The 17,717-nt window shown below is 38.3% G+C and overlaps 2 protein-coding genes across 3 annotated transcripts in view; one reads left to right on the top strand and one right to left on the bottom strand.

The window, feature by feature from the left end:
* Positions 1-687: 687 nt before the first annotated feature.
* Positions 688-6,445, top strand: NOPCHAP1 (NOP protein chaperone 1). Its single transcript, XM_041426822.1, has 5 exons — positions 688-711; positions 1,099-1,285; positions 2,241-2,377; positions 3,456-3,637; positions 3,974-6,445. The coding sequence occupies exons 1-5, from the start codon at positions 688-690 to the stop codon at positions 3,996-3,998; spliced, it is 555 nt and encodes a 184-aa protein (XP_041282756.1). The 3' UTR covers positions 3,999-6,445.
* The window catches only part of ALDH1L2 (aldehyde dehydrogenase 1 family member L2), a 28,938-nt gene continuing 17,099 nt past the window's right edge, over positions 5,879-17,717 (bottom strand). Inside the window, exons 10-23 of one of the 2 annotated variants that reach the window (XM_041426864.1) lie at positions 16,775-16,922; positions 16,369-16,488; positions 15,067-15,194; positions 12,444-12,594; positions 11,608-11,678; positions 11,400-11,505; positions 10,953-11,040; positions 10,430-10,523; positions 10,128-10,224; positions 9,546-9,644; positions 8,654-8,819; positions 8,004-8,109; positions 6,836-7,035; positions 5,879-5,934 (exon numbers count right to left, since the gene is read on the bottom strand). In XM_041426864.1, coding sequence (XP_041282798.1) covers positions 5,879-5,934; positions 6,836-7,035; positions 8,004-8,109; positions 8,654-8,819; positions 9,546-9,644; positions 10,128-10,224; positions 10,430-10,523; positions 10,953-11,040; positions 11,400-11,505; positions 11,608-11,678; positions 12,444-12,594; positions 15,067-15,194; positions 16,369-16,488; positions 16,775-16,922 — 1,630 coding nt within the window. Of the gene's footprint in view, positions 5,935-6,583; positions 7,036-8,003; positions 8,110-8,653; positions 8,820-9,545; positions 9,645-10,127; positions 10,225-10,429; positions 10,524-10,952; positions 11,041-11,399; positions 11,506-11,607; positions 11,679-12,443; positions 12,595-15,066; positions 15,195-16,368; positions 16,489-16,774; positions 16,923-17,717 lie in introns of those variants that run through there. The other variant, XM_041426863.1, reaches the window with a different exon arrangement.

Here is a 17,717-nt window from a genome sequence, read left to right on the forward strand (position 1 = left end):
CTGCACAGTAAAGAAGGTGTTCCTCATGTTCAGGTGGAGCTTCCTGTGCATCAGTTTCTGCCTCTTGCCTCCTGTCCTGTTGCTTGGCACCACCAAGAAGAGCCTGGTTCCATCCTTTTGTCACTCTTGCCACTGAAGAAATCTCCTCTCAGTCATCTCTTCTCAAGGCTAAACAGGCCTCCAGCTGCCTCAGCCCTTCCTCTTAAAGAGATGCTTCCGTTCCTTAATCACCGTTGTTGCAAGGCCCCGCTCCAGGAGCTCCATGTCCCTCTTGTCCTGAGGAGCGCACACCTGGACACAGCCCTCCAGATGTTCCTCACCAGGGCTGAGCGGAGGAGCAGGACCACCACCCTCCACCTGCAGGCAGTGCCCTTCCAAACGCACGCCAGGGCCCCCGCTGTGTCTCAGGAGCCTCGGGCCGCGTCACCGCCATCTCCCCGCCGCGCGCTGTCCCCGCCGTCGCGCACGTGCGGCAGCGCCGCTGCTCCTCCCGCCCGGCAGGGAGCGCGCCGCCGCCGAGCGGGCCGGCCAGTCCGGCACCGGCCTGCAGCCGGTGGGTGCTCGGCTTGGCCAGGTGGTCCGAGGGAGGGGATCGTCGGCCTCCGGTGACCCACGGGTGATTGCATCCCGCGGGTATTGAAGAGTTGCCCTCCCGGGAAGGGATAATACGGAGCAAATAAGCGGGAAATGCACGTCAAACTATGGGAATTCGTAACGATATTTTTATGAGAACAAAGAAAAAAAGTTAAAAAGACAGAACGTTGCGCTTTAGTTAATGATACCGGGCGGATGGCTCTGTTGGTGGTCATAAAGATAATGAGGATAACTAATGCCGAATTCCCTGGCATCCGTTTGGGTTTTGTGGCGCTGCTGCTGCCCAGTTAGCGGAGGTGGCTGGCACCGCCATTGAAATCAGTGCGAGGGGCGCGCCTCGGCTGCCTCCTCACCGCGCCTTGCAGAGGGCAATGACAGCTTGTGTTTCTGTGCGCTGTAACTCTTTCATCAAACTTTGTCTCAAAAACAGCTTAAGGAACTTTAGCTTAAACCCAAGGAGTGTGTGAGAGGTGACCTGCAGGCTGAGGCCCCTGGCCTGTATAGCCCAGTATTTCTTCCAAGAGCAGCAAAAGCAGTTGGCAGTCACAGAGAACTTGTCAGCTTAAGCACTTCAATACTCGTTTGTTTGTTTGTTTGTTTGCAGGGCTGGGAGACATTTTGCTGATTAATTCAAAACGTAGCAGCAAGAAGGCCACAACTTTACAGACGGTTAAGGTGCCAAGGAGCAATGGTGAGTACGGAGGAGCTTGTCCCTGGCACCGTGTCTGGTAGTAGGCAACATTTGTGACACAACTTTTGCTTTGGTGCTTTCCTTGAAAAGGGAGAAGCTTTTGTGTTCAGTTTCTAGAGGTGGTAGGTCCTCCTCCCATGACAGTTCCATGTCCAACTGGTGAGTCACGTAACTGCTGCTGCTGCAAAATTAGATTTTGCAATGCTAGGCGTTTAGGGACAGATTGTTCTTTCCCAGTATAGAGCTGTTGCTTGGCCTTCTTATCTCTTTTTTAGAAGTAATTTCTCAGTTTGATATATTTGTTGTATAAAAGCATTTAATTTAAAAAGGACTTCTGTCAAATTATTTTATGTTTTGTGATTGAGCTGAAATTTAAAAAGATTGTTACATTGAATTCTTTGTTGGATAAAAGTCTCTACAAAGATGACAGTGTTTCAAAGATTGATTATACCTGTTAGATTTTTGTGGAGCTCACCTGAAACAGTACCTCTTCTTAAAGAAAGAAAACTAGTCTTTGGCTCATCTGCATGTGTGGAGCAGTTTATTTGAAGAAATTCTGGAGGTGAAAATATTGTCTTCCTTCATGGAAGGGTTATGAGTGTGATTCTCCTAATTCCATTGATTACATTAAAATTCTTCTGAAGTCCCACTGAGCTGTAGAGGATAAGTGCTTTATACTTCAATCTGGAGCTTCTGTCTCTCTTCCACCATCTTAATTTCAGAGTTTCTTTTGTTAATAATGTTGACCTTTCATTAGTCCATCATGGCATCTGCTACAGCTAATTTTTCGATGTTCCCTTCAGTCTATACTTAATTATTGTAGACAGCTGGAAATTACAGATGAAATGGAATCTGTTGTAAAGGCTCATATCTGAGGTATAAATGTGAACACTAATGAGCATCTCTTTGACTTTATGTATATATATATATATATGTGATAATTATTTCTTTTCAGTTTTGGACCGAGTACAGAGCTTTTTACCACAGATGGCCCAGGCAAATGATGAGCTCAAAAGAAAAATGGTAACAGCACCTGCTCATCAGTTTGATATTGAACATCTAGACAGTGAAACAGAAAAAGTTATAGAAATGGTAAATACATTTTTTTTATTTTAGCATCAGTCTAGATGGGATTAAAATAATTCTGATCTTAGAATGAGTAATATGATAGATAAAGTGAAGTCTTTACCATTTTCTGTGAAGTCTTCACCATCATACTTGCAGAATTCAATCACAGGGGATAAAGCAGTTCAAGAACGCAATAAGACATGCTTTTGAATCTACAACTCTGAATCAAAAGTCACAAATTGTATTTTAAGTGTCATCTAGGTGATTATGTTTAGAAACTGGACAATATAAAGTCTAGTAAGGCATAGCAGAAGGCTTTCAGCTCTGCTCTGTTGCTGTTTTTAGGAATGACTAGATCTTGGGTTTAGAAAAGTTGTTAGTGTTGTTGTGATCCTTTGTTGCTGGTATTTGTCTGTTTATTTACAGTCACATAAATATTTTATTTCTGGTTTTAACTGAAGTGCTGCAGCCACACACTTATATAAGAAAACTTTATTTTGAAGCTGATATATGTGCATAACCCAGCCAAATGCCTTTTGGCTAAGCAGACCTCAAAAATTGTAGCTCTGTATATGGATATATGAGATCTCTTCAAAAAATATTCTGTTGGTTTAAACTGCTTGTTATTTTAGCGTAGTTGTAGTGCCCTGAATACTACTACATTATAAGATATAAACTATATTAATATATATATCTACATGTGATAGTATTTTTGTCATGAGCCCTTATACACTAAATGACATAATTTGAGTTTTTTACTGAAACAGCAGTAGTTTTGATGCCTGCTGCTTGTCAGTTTACATACCTGATTTAGACAATCTGAGTTCAGCTATTAACTCAATTCTTTCTTTGATAGTGGTATAAATGTGGCCTTAGATTTCCTATAGGCCCATAATATTTATGAATCTCTTAATGATATTTGTAAAATCCCTGGAAAACTCAAGTCTTTTTTATTGTGGTTGTGATTTCCTTATGGTAGCAGGTTGTTTAATGTGTTCCCCTTGTTTTACTCAAGTGATAGAAGTGATGTAGTGTGTGTGTGTATATATATATATTTGTATGTATGTAGTATGTGTTAACCAAGATCTTTTTTTTTTTTCAGAATGTGGCTGTAGTTGAACTGAGTGATTCTGATACAGATGAAGAGTTGCTGACTTCAGAAGATGACTCAGAATCTGATGAAGATGACTCTGTAACTGATGAAGTGACAGTGGACAACATTAAGTTTCCTAAACAAAAGGGAGAAAAGGGCAAAATAGAAATTTTGGACAGCAAAGCAAATGAGTAAATCCATTTTATTTCACTTTAAAAAACCCCAAACCAACCAAATCATATTTTCTCACTTTGAAGCGTTGTCTCTTAATACCACTTTGTTTCCCAGTGTAGCATCTCTCAGGATCCTGTGAAATGCTATAGTTTACATGGTGGAGAATTCAGGATCCACTCATGGCTGGGAAAGGCTGGGTTTCTGAAGAATTAAGTGCGATTTTATTCATCAAGTAACAGGGAAATGCACTTCATAGTAGATTACACCAAGAAAACAGCTAGAGTAAAGGGGCACTTGAAAGTTGAAAATTCTTGTTCTGTTGCTTTGTTGAAGAAAGATTTTTTTTTTTATAGGAAGATAAGGGCAAGAAAGAGTTAACCAGGAAAGAAGCTTTGTTTTCATATTCCATGTCCTGTGAAGTGTTATATACACTCCCTTCACTGTTAAACATGATCTTGCAGTACCCCAGAGGTAAGTCTACAGTGCATTAATGGCAGTGACTGCTCAACAGCGGAGCCGTGGCTGAGTTCATTTCCAGCTGAGCCAGCCTGGACAGCCGTGAGTTCAGCAAAGGGTTACTTGGTACTTACCCTGTGTGCCTGCACTGGGCTCCACACCAGCACAGGGAGCTTACAGGCTCCTCTGGGAAGCCTTTGTGGCTGTGGTGCAAACACTCTCCCATACTCAAAGGATCAAGGCTGCCTCTGGGGTGTTATGATGGCTTTAAGCTACACTTTTCATCCCCCAATTTTCCAGTCTCCATTTTGTTAACTGTCACTGACAGAAGGATGAAAAGGTGACTTTTCAGCTGGCCTGTACTTAAGTTGGCTTGACACAATTGTGAAACCAGGATCAGTGAAAGTGTGTCCCATTTATACTTAACCTCACATTGATCAAATACAATGGTTTGGGCTATTACATTCACTTCATAGATCAGTCTGCATTTCAGAAGTATCTGTCATGCTCCTGAATGTCATTGTTTCTTAAAGGAACTTAGTATTTTCTACACCATTAAAGTAATATTTTCGATACTGTATTTGCTCAAATATTACACTTAATGTCATGACTTGAAACCTGGAGTTACTTACAGAATTTATTTTGAATCCTGTACCTGAAGTTCTAGTTTTAATACCTGTTTCTGTAGTATTTGTAGTAAGAAATAACAGGGATTCTAGTCTTTCTTTTACAATGTGGCTTAAATATAAGATGGAGACATTTACTGATTAAATCATGGAACATTTTAGTGAAGGGGAAGGATGGGGATCAAAGAATCAGACTGCTGTCTTTAATAGCAGCCCACAGATAAGTGAAGCTTTGGGTGTTTTTGCATTCTAAGAGCAAGGAGTCTTAACAGGCTTAGTTAAATAAGGTCTCAATCTATAGAAAATTTCTTCCAAACTGAAAAAAGTTTGAAAGCCAACATCTGACCTTGGTCATCTAACAAGGGATTTTCCCAGAGATTAAAAAGAACCCAAAAGTGTGAAATACAAAGTAATAATCATACAGTATGAAACAGTGATTACAGTCCATGTGCAGAGACACAAAATGTGATTTTAATCCATTAATGTAACCACCTTTCAAACTGCAGGCAGAGCACACATTCCATATCAACAAAAATGTAGAAAATATTTTCAGTTACTTTAGCTTGATATGCATAGTTTAACACCAATATTGAACTCTGTATGTACTATACAAAGATCATAGTAAGTGCACTTCCTTGCATTGATTTACTTCTTATGGCACAAAGGTTTTCTGTACTGCTGAAAAGTCACCAGAGCAGAGTGTTTAATTGCTACTGTAAAGCCTGAACTGGTTTTTAGCAAATATGGCATAATCAGTATATTCTAGTTCAACTTTGGAAGCCTAATGACTAAAGATTTAAAATTATCATGTAAATATTATGTCACAGAAATATGAAGTAGGTGTGTGAGAACTTAACTCTTCAGTTTTGTTTAAAAAAAAGAAACTGAACCATATTCTTGGGGGGTTTTGGTGGGGGGATGATGGGAAGAAATTGTGCTACCAACTGTTGCTGCTGCATAATTTAAATAACTTCAGGGTGATTTCCAAAAGCCATTGTCTGTCAGACTAAAATCTGGTCCTAATTTATAGAAACTTATCCATGAATGAGTATTTTACTTTGTTCTTTTGGTTGTAGCATTGCAGACAGCATATCCTAGGTGTGGGATTGAGTGCTTGGTGTGGTAATCAAGATTCAAACTCTGCTGACAGTCTGCTTCCCAAGTGAAGCTGTTACTTTAATATTCCACAGTGATGGCTTTGGTTCTGAGATATTCATGAAGAGCTTCTTCACCTGTACAAGCACAATATTCACCTGTTAGAACAGCAGCTAAATGAATTTTGTCAAACTGTAACTATTACTAAGAAAAAATTTTAAACACTGGAGCCAATATTTGAGTTCTTAAGGAACAATGAAAACTAATTACTTTCCCACTGTGATTTACAGACCTGGTTTGACAAGGGGCCAGACCCAACAGATGTGGAAGAAAAAGGAACTAGATTTAACAAGCAGCTCCCCAAGCAGCAGCAGTCTTTAGATGGCCACTGGGGGCTCATAGGTGTATTTATGAACTTTGCTTCTCCTCTATTAAAGGTCAGAGGTAGAGAAGCTGTGTGAAAATCAGTAATCTTTTTTTCCCTGACATCATGACTGATTGTGGTTTCAGGAAGTGTCTTTGGAGATTCCAAAAGCAAAAATCTGTTGTGTGAATGAAATTTGATTTTCCTTTTTTCTCTGCCATGAAGCTTGAGCTGTCCAGACTTGCAAAGCTTCTTTGACAAAATAAACTTCACTTTTCTACAAAGTTGTTTTGAAAAGAGAATATTTTTAATGCATCTTTTTCTGTGTCTCTTGGCAAATTTTGGTGACATTTTAAGGTATAAAAAAGTTTCCCATGCTCTTACTTAGAGGAGATACCTAAATTAGCATTCTATCTGAGGGAAAGGATATTTTGGCCAATACCATTGTTACTTGACAGCCTTTTGTAGCCTGTACAAAAAGCTGTAATTTATTTGTCTGCTCTCAGAGTAGTTGGAGAGGAATATTCTGTGTTATTTAGCAAATATACAGGAAATGCTGAATGGGAGGTATTGAAGTGGGAATATTTAGGGAGGGAGAGGAATTGGGTTAAGGATTGTAATTCTTTCATTGACTAAGACGCTGAGACAATAAAGGAGGGAAGGAAACAACTTACCTAAATCTTTCCCAAAGCCAGACAGCTTAAATCCTCCAAATGGCGCTGCCACATCAGTTTTATTGTAAGTGTTAATAAAAACTGTCCCAGCTTCTAGCTTTTCACTGATGTAGAGAGCTTTGTTTATATCTTTTGTGAAAACTCCTGAAGCTAAGCCATATTCTGTGGCATTTGCCCGTCGCAATACTCCATCGACATCCCTGTGGGGGAAAGAAATTATTTCATTGCAACTAGGTAAAATAAACAAGTGTTAGCAGCCTTCTACCTTCAGTGTCATTGAAGCAATTTTCACATGGCCTTTCTTCTCCAGTGAGCTTTTTTAAAGATGACTTATTAAGGACAAATCGGTGTGTCAATCTGACAGATCCAAGGCAATTCACACCCTTGCTTCAAGCTTGTGAAGCTCATAACTTCACTTTTCAAAGGTTAATATCTACACTGAGAAATGCCACAGGAAATGTTGCTACAGTACAACTTGGGAATTAGAGCAATACAAAAATGCCTGTAAAGCAGATGATGAATCAGTTTGCTAAAATTTTGTCCAGCTTTACAAGTTAATGCAGAATAAAAGCTGGAATTTAAACTGCTATCAAGACACAACTTTTCAGACTATTTCCACAGTGCTGTTTTCTATCTGCATCTCATCTTCATACAGCTTCAAAAATCAATAGTAGTTTAAAACTTTAAAAAATTCAGTGCAGTCCCTTAAGACTACAGAATTTATGGATGTGAAGGGTTATCTACATGGCTGGTTCTTAACTTTATTGTCAAACTGCAGGAGATGAAACCTGATGGAAATATTTATGTGAAGTTTCTATGTAGAATTATAATCTCATCTATATGTTAAATAATTCTTATGATCCAGAATGAAAGATATTAGAAATGACAGTTTACAAAATATACAGAGGAGTTTTCATTTGCAACAGTAATATGCCAGTGTTACACAACACTGCAGTCTTCTGTAACAGGAAAAATAAGTAATTCCACTGGGAAAAATATACATTTCGTAATTTGATCAAGCTGTTGCAATTACCACACAAACCTCACTAAAACATTTCACTAAATACTAGATATTCAGGTTGGTCTAACAGGATTTAACAAAATACTGTGTATGCTGTCACTTCCTGACTTTGGGTGAAAATGGTACAGTAACCAGACGAGAACATACCCATTTTTAAATTTAGATATAACCATCACAGGACCAAAGGATTCTTCCTGGGCGATATACATATGGTCTTCAACATCTGTGAATACAGTGGGTTCCATGAAGAAACCTAAAGAGAGGATAGAGCAGTGTTCAAGCATGGTACAAGTGCTTAAGGGTTTGCTGTTGTCCAGGCCATTTCTGTCCCACGCTTTGAGGTCATAAATAATTTTCAACTTGAAACAGAAAACAGATATGAAGTATGAATGGAAATGCATGCACTTCAAGAGAAATGGCAGACAAGAGGGTAAAAGAGCAGCCTGTACATCAGTGACAACCTGTGCTGTTTCCTGCCAGGCTGGGAGGTCTGTGTGCCACAGCCCAGGTGACTCCTTGGGGGAAGACCCTATACTCTGAAGACAAGGTTACAGCAAGTCACAGAGGCCACTGTTTTTCTTGCTGGGAAACAAAGAGATAGATTTTAGGCTTAAATAAAGATCTCATACTTAATTTGCACAGCTTCTCATAATAGTGGATTTGAAAGCTCTGTGGTATCATGGGCTTACCTGGTACTGTTTCCATGATACTGCAACTCCACAAAATACAGCTGAGACAATGGTGACAGCTTTTACATAAAGTGTAAAAGTTCAAAGTATCTCTGGAAAGCCTTTTACCTGGTCTGTGTACTTGTCTTCCTCCATACACTAGAGTGGCTCCTTCTTTTACTCCAGTTTCACAGTATTGCAGCAGCTTTTCCAAATGTGCCTTGTGATTTTGCGGACCGTGATCTGTAGCTCTGTCAAGTGGATCACCAATTTTCATCTTTTTTATCTCTTCAACCTATAGGTTACCCAATTGAAATGAAGTTACATAACACAGCAATGTTGTTAAAGTGACCAGAAATTTGGAATGCTGCATTTTTTGGTGCTGTGAAGACTGAATCAAGAAAATACTGGATTCTTAGATATAATGCTTCTCCCTTTTTTAAAATTAGGCTTTATCTTTTGTTTCATAATCTCTAATTACTTCTGAAAGTTTTTGATGCTTTGTTCATGTGTGTATTCTCTTCTGCTATTAAGATAGGCGTGTAAAATGTTAACTTTTACCTGTGGTATATGACTTAAATGGTGACTTCCTGTTCTTAAGCAAAATAAATGAATTCTCCAGTGGCACAGCATGGCAACTATTGCATTTTTAATAGTGATCTTTGTATTATTCTAGCTATGCTTCCAATATTCCTTTTTTTGACTTTACAGAAGCCTTCTTCAATCACATTGACCTGAGTTCAGTAATTATTTGTAATCTTATTTTCCTAGTCAAATATGAACTATCACTGAAGGTACAATATCTATTTAACTGCCACTTATCTGCATTACTGATACAAATATCTCCCTTCAATGCTTCCTTTTAACCATGTAAGAGGTTCCTGAGAAGCAGCACTGTCTACTACAAGCAATAATGAGAAATTAGGCAATTGAAAATAAGAAACACAAATGTCTATAAAACTAGTCGATCCTTCTGCCACAGTAAAACATATGCTTAAACTTTAGTTTTTTAATATCTTACCACTTTTCTAACAAACTCATCATGAATTGATTCTTCCACAAACAGCCTGCCAGCTGCAATGCAGTTTTCTCCTTTGTTGAAATACACTGCTCCCATACCCTGATCAGGAAAAAAACCATAAATATTTATATGCATTTTTTTTCAGTCTCCATTCTGTTCCCTTAGGTTGCATGCAGTATTTGTGATCCCAGAAGTTTAATGCTTTATGTTAAAGGATATCACCAGTGCAACATCTTATTTAGGAACTTTGAACACAATATAGGTGGTAGGGAAGGTGAGTTATTATGATTGATACTTGATGATTGATTGATGAACTAAAAACTATATGGCAATAGGGGGCTCAATTCTTTGTTTTGTTGTAATTTCTAATGTGTATTTCTTGTAGTACTGCCTTTTTGGGGCAGCACGAACAGTTAAATTGTGCTGGCATAAAGCAATCTGTTTTCTAACAGATCTCAAGGTTTTTCATGCAAAGAATCCCTGGGTTTTTTGGTTTTTTTTGGCAACTCAGGAATAATATTGCAGTACTGTGAGGATGTACCACAAAGGCTTGGAATAAATTTTACTTCAAAGTAACATTACCATTTTTACAGCTCTGTCAAGTTCACAGTCACTGAATATGATCAATGGTGATTTCCCACCAAGTTCCAGAGAAACTTTCTTCAGGTTAGCAGCTGCACTGTAAAAAATAAAAATAGTCATATAAACCCAAAATAGTCATATAAACCTCTGCTGTCCAGTAGTGACTTAATCAATTCTACATAGTAGTAAACAACTATATATAGTTAAGCTTTTTCATCACTGCTACATGCACAATATATCTAGTAAGATACTTCAGAACCAGACTAAGCAGGGTTTATTTATGATTCTTTTGCTGAGTGTACCTCTTCATGATCTGTTTACCAGTTGGTGTTGAACCAGTGAATCCAACTTTGCGGACATCTGGATGTTCGGAGAGGTGCTGTCCCACTAAGCCACCTATCAGAGTGAGGAAAGCAGTGTAACTGGATTGTACATGGACAATTTTACTACTCCAGCAGCAGCACTGTAACACAGAAGGAGCTTACACCACAAATCAAATGCAGTATCACATCCCTATTTACATTTGCAGCTTTATTCCCGTGACTACAAATAAGCTTCACAATTAAGTGAACATGTTTCTCTGTAATACATTCTTTCCAGAGTGTTTGTGTCAATTGTGTGAACTTGTAAAGGGCGTAGGCTGACAGCTCCTACCACTAACTAAAGCCAGATTTTTCCATTTCTCTTCTGGAAACATGTGAAATCACTGCATGAAAAGATGGAAGCCTAGTACCTGTGAACAGACCTATGTAGTAGATCTTCAAAAAGGTGAAGAACTTCACCAGTTTTAGCATGACCTCTCCCAGAAAAATGTTCAAGTTTTACCTGAACCAGGCAGAATATTTATAACGCCCTTAGGAAATCCAGCTTTAGCTGAGAGTTCTGCAAACTTCAAGGAAGTCAGAGGTGTGACCTAAGTAGAAACATTTAGATTAGGTCTCCTGTTTTAATCAAATGCATGATGATACTTTTTACACTCAATATATCTTAGTTTTGATACAATATTCACCTTGTTACAGTATTTGCAAATTAGAAGTGATGGCTTCTTGCAGAAAATAATTCTTGAAAATGAGATTAGCACCAGGGTGGAATTGGAGTCAATCAATACTTTGTATCACCATGGCAGTTTGTATTATTACAAATGCACTTTCAAATATATGACACAGTCAACATATGACAGATCAACCTATGGGTGAAATCTGCTACATTGCCTAAATCATTCTGCCTGAACAGGGGCATCTGGGCCATTTGTACATTTCCTTTTGCTCTTACCTGAGCTGGTTTGAGTACAAGGGTATTGCCTGCAGCCAAGCATGCTGCGCTCTTCCATGCAAGCATCATCAGTGGGTAATTCCAGGGGATAATAATTGCACAGACACTTCAGGCACGGAAAAACAGGGAAAGATTACACATTTGATGGCAGCTTTTCAATGGCTTTTCTGCATGTCAAATCTGTCACTAAGAAGAAAGTGATACTCACCCGATTGGCTCTTTCTTGGTGAATGTTAGATTATGGTTTGGCCGGGCCTGGTTAATTGGAATTGTAGCACCCTAAAAGACAGAGGAGGGACAAATCTTCATACTGATTTATAATTTTATTATAAATATATTTGCCATGTAAGTATGTTTCAGAAAGCTACAGAGTAGGCTTCAAAACCACAAGCATTTTTGCATCAGGGGAAGGGGCACAGATGCTCCTACTGTATGATTTCCTACTGTGGATATTGTAATCAAGTCCTGATTGTCAGCTGGGTGAAATAACAGCACAGATTTAAAAAAAGCATGAGAGAACATAAAGCAAGGGTCTGATGAAAAAAAAAAAAAAAAAAAAAAAAACCGGGATGAATTTTTAAAAAAAAAAAAAGCTGGATGATATTCTTGGTTGGTCTTAAAGATGCTGGAAGAAATGCTCTTGAACGTGTGCCACATGTTCCACCATCAAGCAAACTCACCAGCCTTGGTCAGACTGCAGCAAAGTGCAAGTCTCTGCACTTACCTGCATAATGAGCACAGTGACATTCTGCCCTGTGAATAACCAAGAGCTGACCAAGTAAATATACCCACTGTGACACCTCAGCTGATTTCTTCACTATTTAGAGCCACATTCTAATCCATATTCTCCAGCTGGAGGTGGACTTTCCTTTTGTACTGACAGGGAAACCCATTCTAGGTAAAATTCTAATTTTGCTTTAGTTTTTGATTCCTCAGTAACTTTTTCCCTTTACTACTTTTTGGCACTGTTTCAGAAGAATAACAGCAAAAAAAGAAGTGTAGAGAAGCACTGCCATTGATAATTTCCTTTACATATTCACTTGCCTGAATTTTGTCACACCATCCAGCAAAGTATCTGAATGTTTGCACAGACATTCCAATATGAGTCTTCAGAGCTAAAGTGTAGACAGCTCCTGAGTCAATAGACTCTATTGTCGCTAACTCCTCTTGATGTTCTTCCATCAGGTCTGCAAGTCTTTAATAAAAATGTTAAAAATCCACATTAAAGGAAATTACATCTAAAATTATATTAGGTGTGGAAAAGAAGCATAATCAAAACAGCATTCCCACTAAATTTGGAGGTGGAGGCACTGCTCCTTAATATCAGCAAAGGATTGAACAATTGCCCATTACTCTGCAAATGTCTTTGCACTGGCCGTATTAAAGACTGAATGAAGACATGAACTGTGCAAACTCACTAAAGTGTAAGTAAGACTGTAGTAAGTATTACTAAGTTGATAATAACTATCAGTATCTCAAAAATACATCTGCACAGATTGATATCTGTACTTATGAGGTACTACTATTAGTTTAGTGGTCTCCTGTTCAGGTCTGTTTGCATCAATGAATTTTCACATTCAGTCCTTCACATTGTCTCACATGCATTAATGTTTTTCTTCAGCCTCCCTTTATGATTTGGTACTCAGATATATAAATCAGTGCTCCCATGTGATTTTAAGAGCTTAAGAAAAGTCCATTTTTGATCCTGTAAAGGGTATTCAAAACTGTGAAACTTGTGAAATTTTTCCATTATGTAAATTCTGGCCATTTAAAGCATTTGCATAGATGTGGGAAAATGCTCTTTAATACCTGTTTTAAGTGTATCTTGGAGACCCAGCTGCAGGTCAGGGCATTGGCAATGTTGTGTAAGATAATGGATTTGGGCATGTCAGGGACAAAGGAGAAGGTTCCATTTAAAGTGTGCTTAATATTTTCTATTAATGACTCCTTAAGACAAAGCAGCAGAGCTAGGAGCTTTAATGGCACACACATTCTCTTTGGTTCAGCACTCAAAATCTCCATTTTGAACAGAGGCCAGAGAAGAAAGGGCCTTATTTCAATTAAGGTGGTCCAGAGAGAGCTTTTATCCACTGGGAGTGGTTTGCAACACAAACACACTGGTGTTTTATCCTAGAGAATGAGTTCCCTAAGCAAAGCTTTTAATCCAGGATAACCAGCCCAGTGTAGGGGAACTGTATTTTCCATATACCTAATATAGCTATTCTTGCAAATCTTCCAAGTCTAAAACAGAGCAGGAGTTTTCACACCTTAAGATTTTTTTCTTTAGGTCAGAGTTAACTTGGTCTCTCAAGCACTCTACATTCCTGATACAAATTAAACACAAGTTTATGCATGCCTTGAATATGTGCACACTTGTGAAAAACAGAAGTGACCAGATGTATTTAATGTTCCGTTCTGACTTGCCCATTTTCTCTTGTGATGACTACTAACTGTGTAAGAGTCCTGCAGGCCTTTTTCCATGGCCTGGTCACATACTTTAAAAGATAAGCTGAATTTTTAGCTTTGCTTTCATTCTTTTTTGCTAAGATTCCTGCCATGTCTTGTAAAACATGTGGCATTTTTTTCAGGAGTAGCAACCTGAAAAAGTAGCTTCTTTACTCGTGTCTGCTCATTCATTTGCATGTTTAGACCTGAAAAAGCAATGAAAGCTTCTCGTAGAGCCCGCAAAAGAGGCTTTCTTCATAGGGAAGCTCTGATGCTTCTAGTCACCTAAAGTTTGCAAGGCAGTGTCCTCCTTGTGCTTGGGAGAAGCATCATACTGCATCTGGAGAATCTATAATACTCTGGGTTTTATTAGCTGCCTCTTGTGTCATGCTCACACTATCTAGTCAGCATTGAGATCTTTCTAAGATCACCTCCACCCCTTCAAGAATCAAAGCTCACCACTAAAATAGCATTAATTCAACAAAACCTCTGCTTATCTTCTGAGCCAATAGCAACACAGCCAAAAATAAGAACCAGGCATTAACTAGACATGGTGAGACAGATACAAAAAAGAGACAGAAGTTCTCAGGTAAATGTTGGAATTAGCTTAGAAAATTCCTGCACAGGACAATTCTTCCTCTACAGACCATAACACATGTCCTACAGTGGGTCTTTAGCCAGATGCTGGCATATGATCCTGGAAAAATCTAGCATCATTTACAGTCTAATTCAAAATTAGTGGCAATGTAGGTGCATATTTACTGTATGGAGTGCACATGCAGGCAGGCTTAGCAAGGTCAATCTCTGCCTACCTAACTCAGGTAGACTGTTTTTAAAGCTTAGCCTCACTTACATGGAAGGATGAGGGTTTACAAGGGAATTCTCAGTCTTTGCAATGAAACTCATATAGATTAAATGAAGACATCAAGTATTTAAAATATATTTTGCTCAAATTCTTTGCTTCCATTCATAAACGATAATGAAAAGTTGGCAGCACTGAGGGACCACAAGATTCTTCTCTGGCACAAGAAAGGTTGGCAGGCTGAGAGCTGAGGTTGGTACACTAAAATCAGTCAGGGGGTGAAAAGATGGCTAGTCATAATCCACTCTGACAGTGGGATTATGAACATCCATCACCTTCAGAAAATGTAAACAACAATTCTTCAGAGAAACAAAACAAGATTTGAAGAAATGAAACAAATGCAAGCTGTCTTGTACATACCTGTACATGAGTCGCCCTCTTTCCCTTGCATTCATCCTCCCCCATTCACCATTTTCAAAAGCCTCCTTTGCTGCTGCCACTGCCTTGTCAACATCAGCCAGAGAAGCAGAAGATACACTGGCTATTACCTGTGCAAAGGTAGCATTGTGTTAGCTCAAAAAGAAGCAGTGGGATACAGTGCGTTACTCCTTCCTCCCAAACTTCTAGACTGGGTATAAGCAAATACTTAATATCCTCATCTGTGGCAGCTGTCCTGGGTGAGCCAGGCTGCAAAATGTTTAGACACAATTGAGACGATAGAATTTGGAGGACACTGCAGGGAGACAGATTCCTTAATCTTTCTTTTTCTCCAAAGTAACATGCATTGTCCCATGGGATCTCACCCTCTCTCTTTCCTTATATAAAACCAATGTGGTATTACAAAAGCTGGAAGTCTTTATGTGTGGTATCACAATCTAATATCTCAACATGCTAAAACAACTCCCATGTGTTCCATTTCTAAGGAATGGAGCTTCTGTTATCATAAACCACCATAACACACAGTATTTTATGATGATCGTGTTCTAAATACACACATTGTAAATCCTAACACAGAATGGTTTTGACTTCTACTCTATAATGAGTTTCAGGAAAAGTATCAGAGTCTGACTTCTGATGATAATGAAATTTTTGTCATTGATTTTAGGAGACTTCATGTACTCCAGAATTAAATGGCAACTACATGGACATCAGAATCACTTCTCTTATTTCTAATTCACAGTTATGATTTGCTCAACCAATATTGGGTAGTTCAGGACTAAAGTGCAACAGTATGTATTTTCCTATTGAAAAGTTATTTTTCTTACTGGGAATTTAAAGGGACATTTTAGTGTTAAAATTACCCTAAGGTATCAGATTTATTAAAAAAGTAAAAAGAAAAAAGAAGTTGATTACTGATAGGAAATATACCAAATATCCTAAAATAAACACTTCTTTAGCAAATAGGCTCCAGCAATTTCTGCTTGCAAAGTTAAACAAGAATGAAATTAAGGTAAAATGTTCAGCAGGGTGTGAAGAGTGTTGTAATGATTGAAGTAGAAGTAGGTTATTTTTGCTTTGCAGCTTGACTCAAATGGAAAAAATTGTAGAATACGCAAAATGTGAAGTAAATTGAAACTTGAAATTATTTCTAGAAGTTGTTTAATTTAAAATATTTTAAAATTAACGTTTTAAAATTAGCAATATCCAGGTGATGTTTGAGATTTTTTAACAAGCAAAACCAATGAAATAAACTGGTATCAGTCATATTTAGAAATTACTTACTGATCCATCTGCTGGATTTATAGTGTCATATGTTTTTCCATCATCAGCATCTACAAATTTCCCATTTATGAAACATTGGTATGGCATATTCACAGTCATGTTGTTCATATTTTTTGAAACCTGGGTGAAATAAAAACTAAATTATTTAAAAATTATAATAACTAATATTTTAATGTAGCTTAACAAGCTTTTGATATCTGCAGTCAATATCCAGACACATTTTAGCCTACATATATGGCTGTTAGAAGTAAAATGTATTAGAGACCATATACAAATATATAGAAGTTTGTATAACCAAGTAGTTCCTTGCTTTCCTACTGCATCAAGCAGTCTAATAAAATGCATTCTCTGCCCTCCCCTAAAACCCAGGAAAGTGTAAGCAACAATGCAAAATTAAAGGCCTTACATAATCAATGACTAACTCTTCTTCTTTGTCTTCTCCTCTGAGTTTTCTGACAGCCATCTGAATAAAGTCTGCAAACTTAGTGGCCATATACACATCTTCATTCTGTAGCTGCAGTCCACGATGTTTCTGTTTGATCTCTTCTAGCAGTCTAAAGATTTTGAAGAAGGAGTAAGTTTATTTAAAAATTAAACAATTCTCCAGATAACTGAATCATTAGAAGGGCAAAAGGGATCAAAACTGGGCCTCAGTTTGTGTGCATGTGAATACGTGTGTGTGTTTCTCTGACAAGGGCACAGAAGTGATGCAATTTCCTGAAATCTGTTGGTTTCAATTAATTGTGGATGCTATGAAAAAGAAAATGTCACTTCTAGAATACTCCTAGGAAAACTTTTGAAAATCAGTTACTAGAATATATTGATATGCCATTGGAAAACAGTATTTGGGACTACTCCAACCACAATACGGAGGACATTGAGCTTGGCAGGCAAACAGCACAATAATCAGTTTGTTTAAAAATGCTGGTTTTATATTATGGTCTGTGCTGCAAAAAGAAGGCAAACAAGGTGACCCATGCCATGGCTAACTCAGCACATCTTTAAGCATGGGCTCAATTCTTTCTGTGAAAGGCTTCTCTTTCCCTCGGGGGAGGTCTTTGCTCAGGTTCCCAGTCAGTCCCCTGCTCTGGAGATACCTGTGGCTGCACGCAGACAGGTTTGAGCATCACCATGCTCCCATGGGCATGACATTCCTGAAGTTAAGGGGAACTTTCCTTCAGTAGAAAGAGCAGGATTTCAGCAATACCTCATAACTTTGGGAGAAGAACAGTACATGTTTCCAATATAAGAAAGAGAATATTAAGAGTATTGGAAAACATGCAGGGATTATTTTTTTAACACCACTGATTTAAACGCACCATGACAACTTTTTTTTATTAACTTTTGCT

The sequence above is a fragment of the Onychostruthus taczanowskii genome, unplaced genomic scaffold, assembly GCF_017590055.1.
Source record: "Onychostruthus taczanowskii isolate IOZ18803 unplaced genomic scaffold, ASM1759005v1 scaffold95, whole genome shotgun sequence".
Classification (NCBI taxonomy): domain Eukaryota; kingdom Metazoa; phylum Chordata; class Aves; order Passeriformes; family Passeridae; genus Onychostruthus; species Onychostruthus taczanowskii.

Coding starts and splice junctions, on each gene's coding strand:
- NOPCHAP1 (XM_041426822.1), top strand. CDS start 688: ATGCACGTCAAACTATGGGAATTC. Junction 1,286..2,240: donor TAAGGTGCCAAGGAGCAATG/GTGAGTACGGAG, acceptor ATTTCTTTTCAG/TTTTGGACCGAGTACAGAGC. Junction 2,378..3,455: donor CAGAAAAAGTTATAGAAATG/GTAAATACATTT, acceptor TTTTTTTTTCAG/AATGTGGCTGTAGTTGAACT.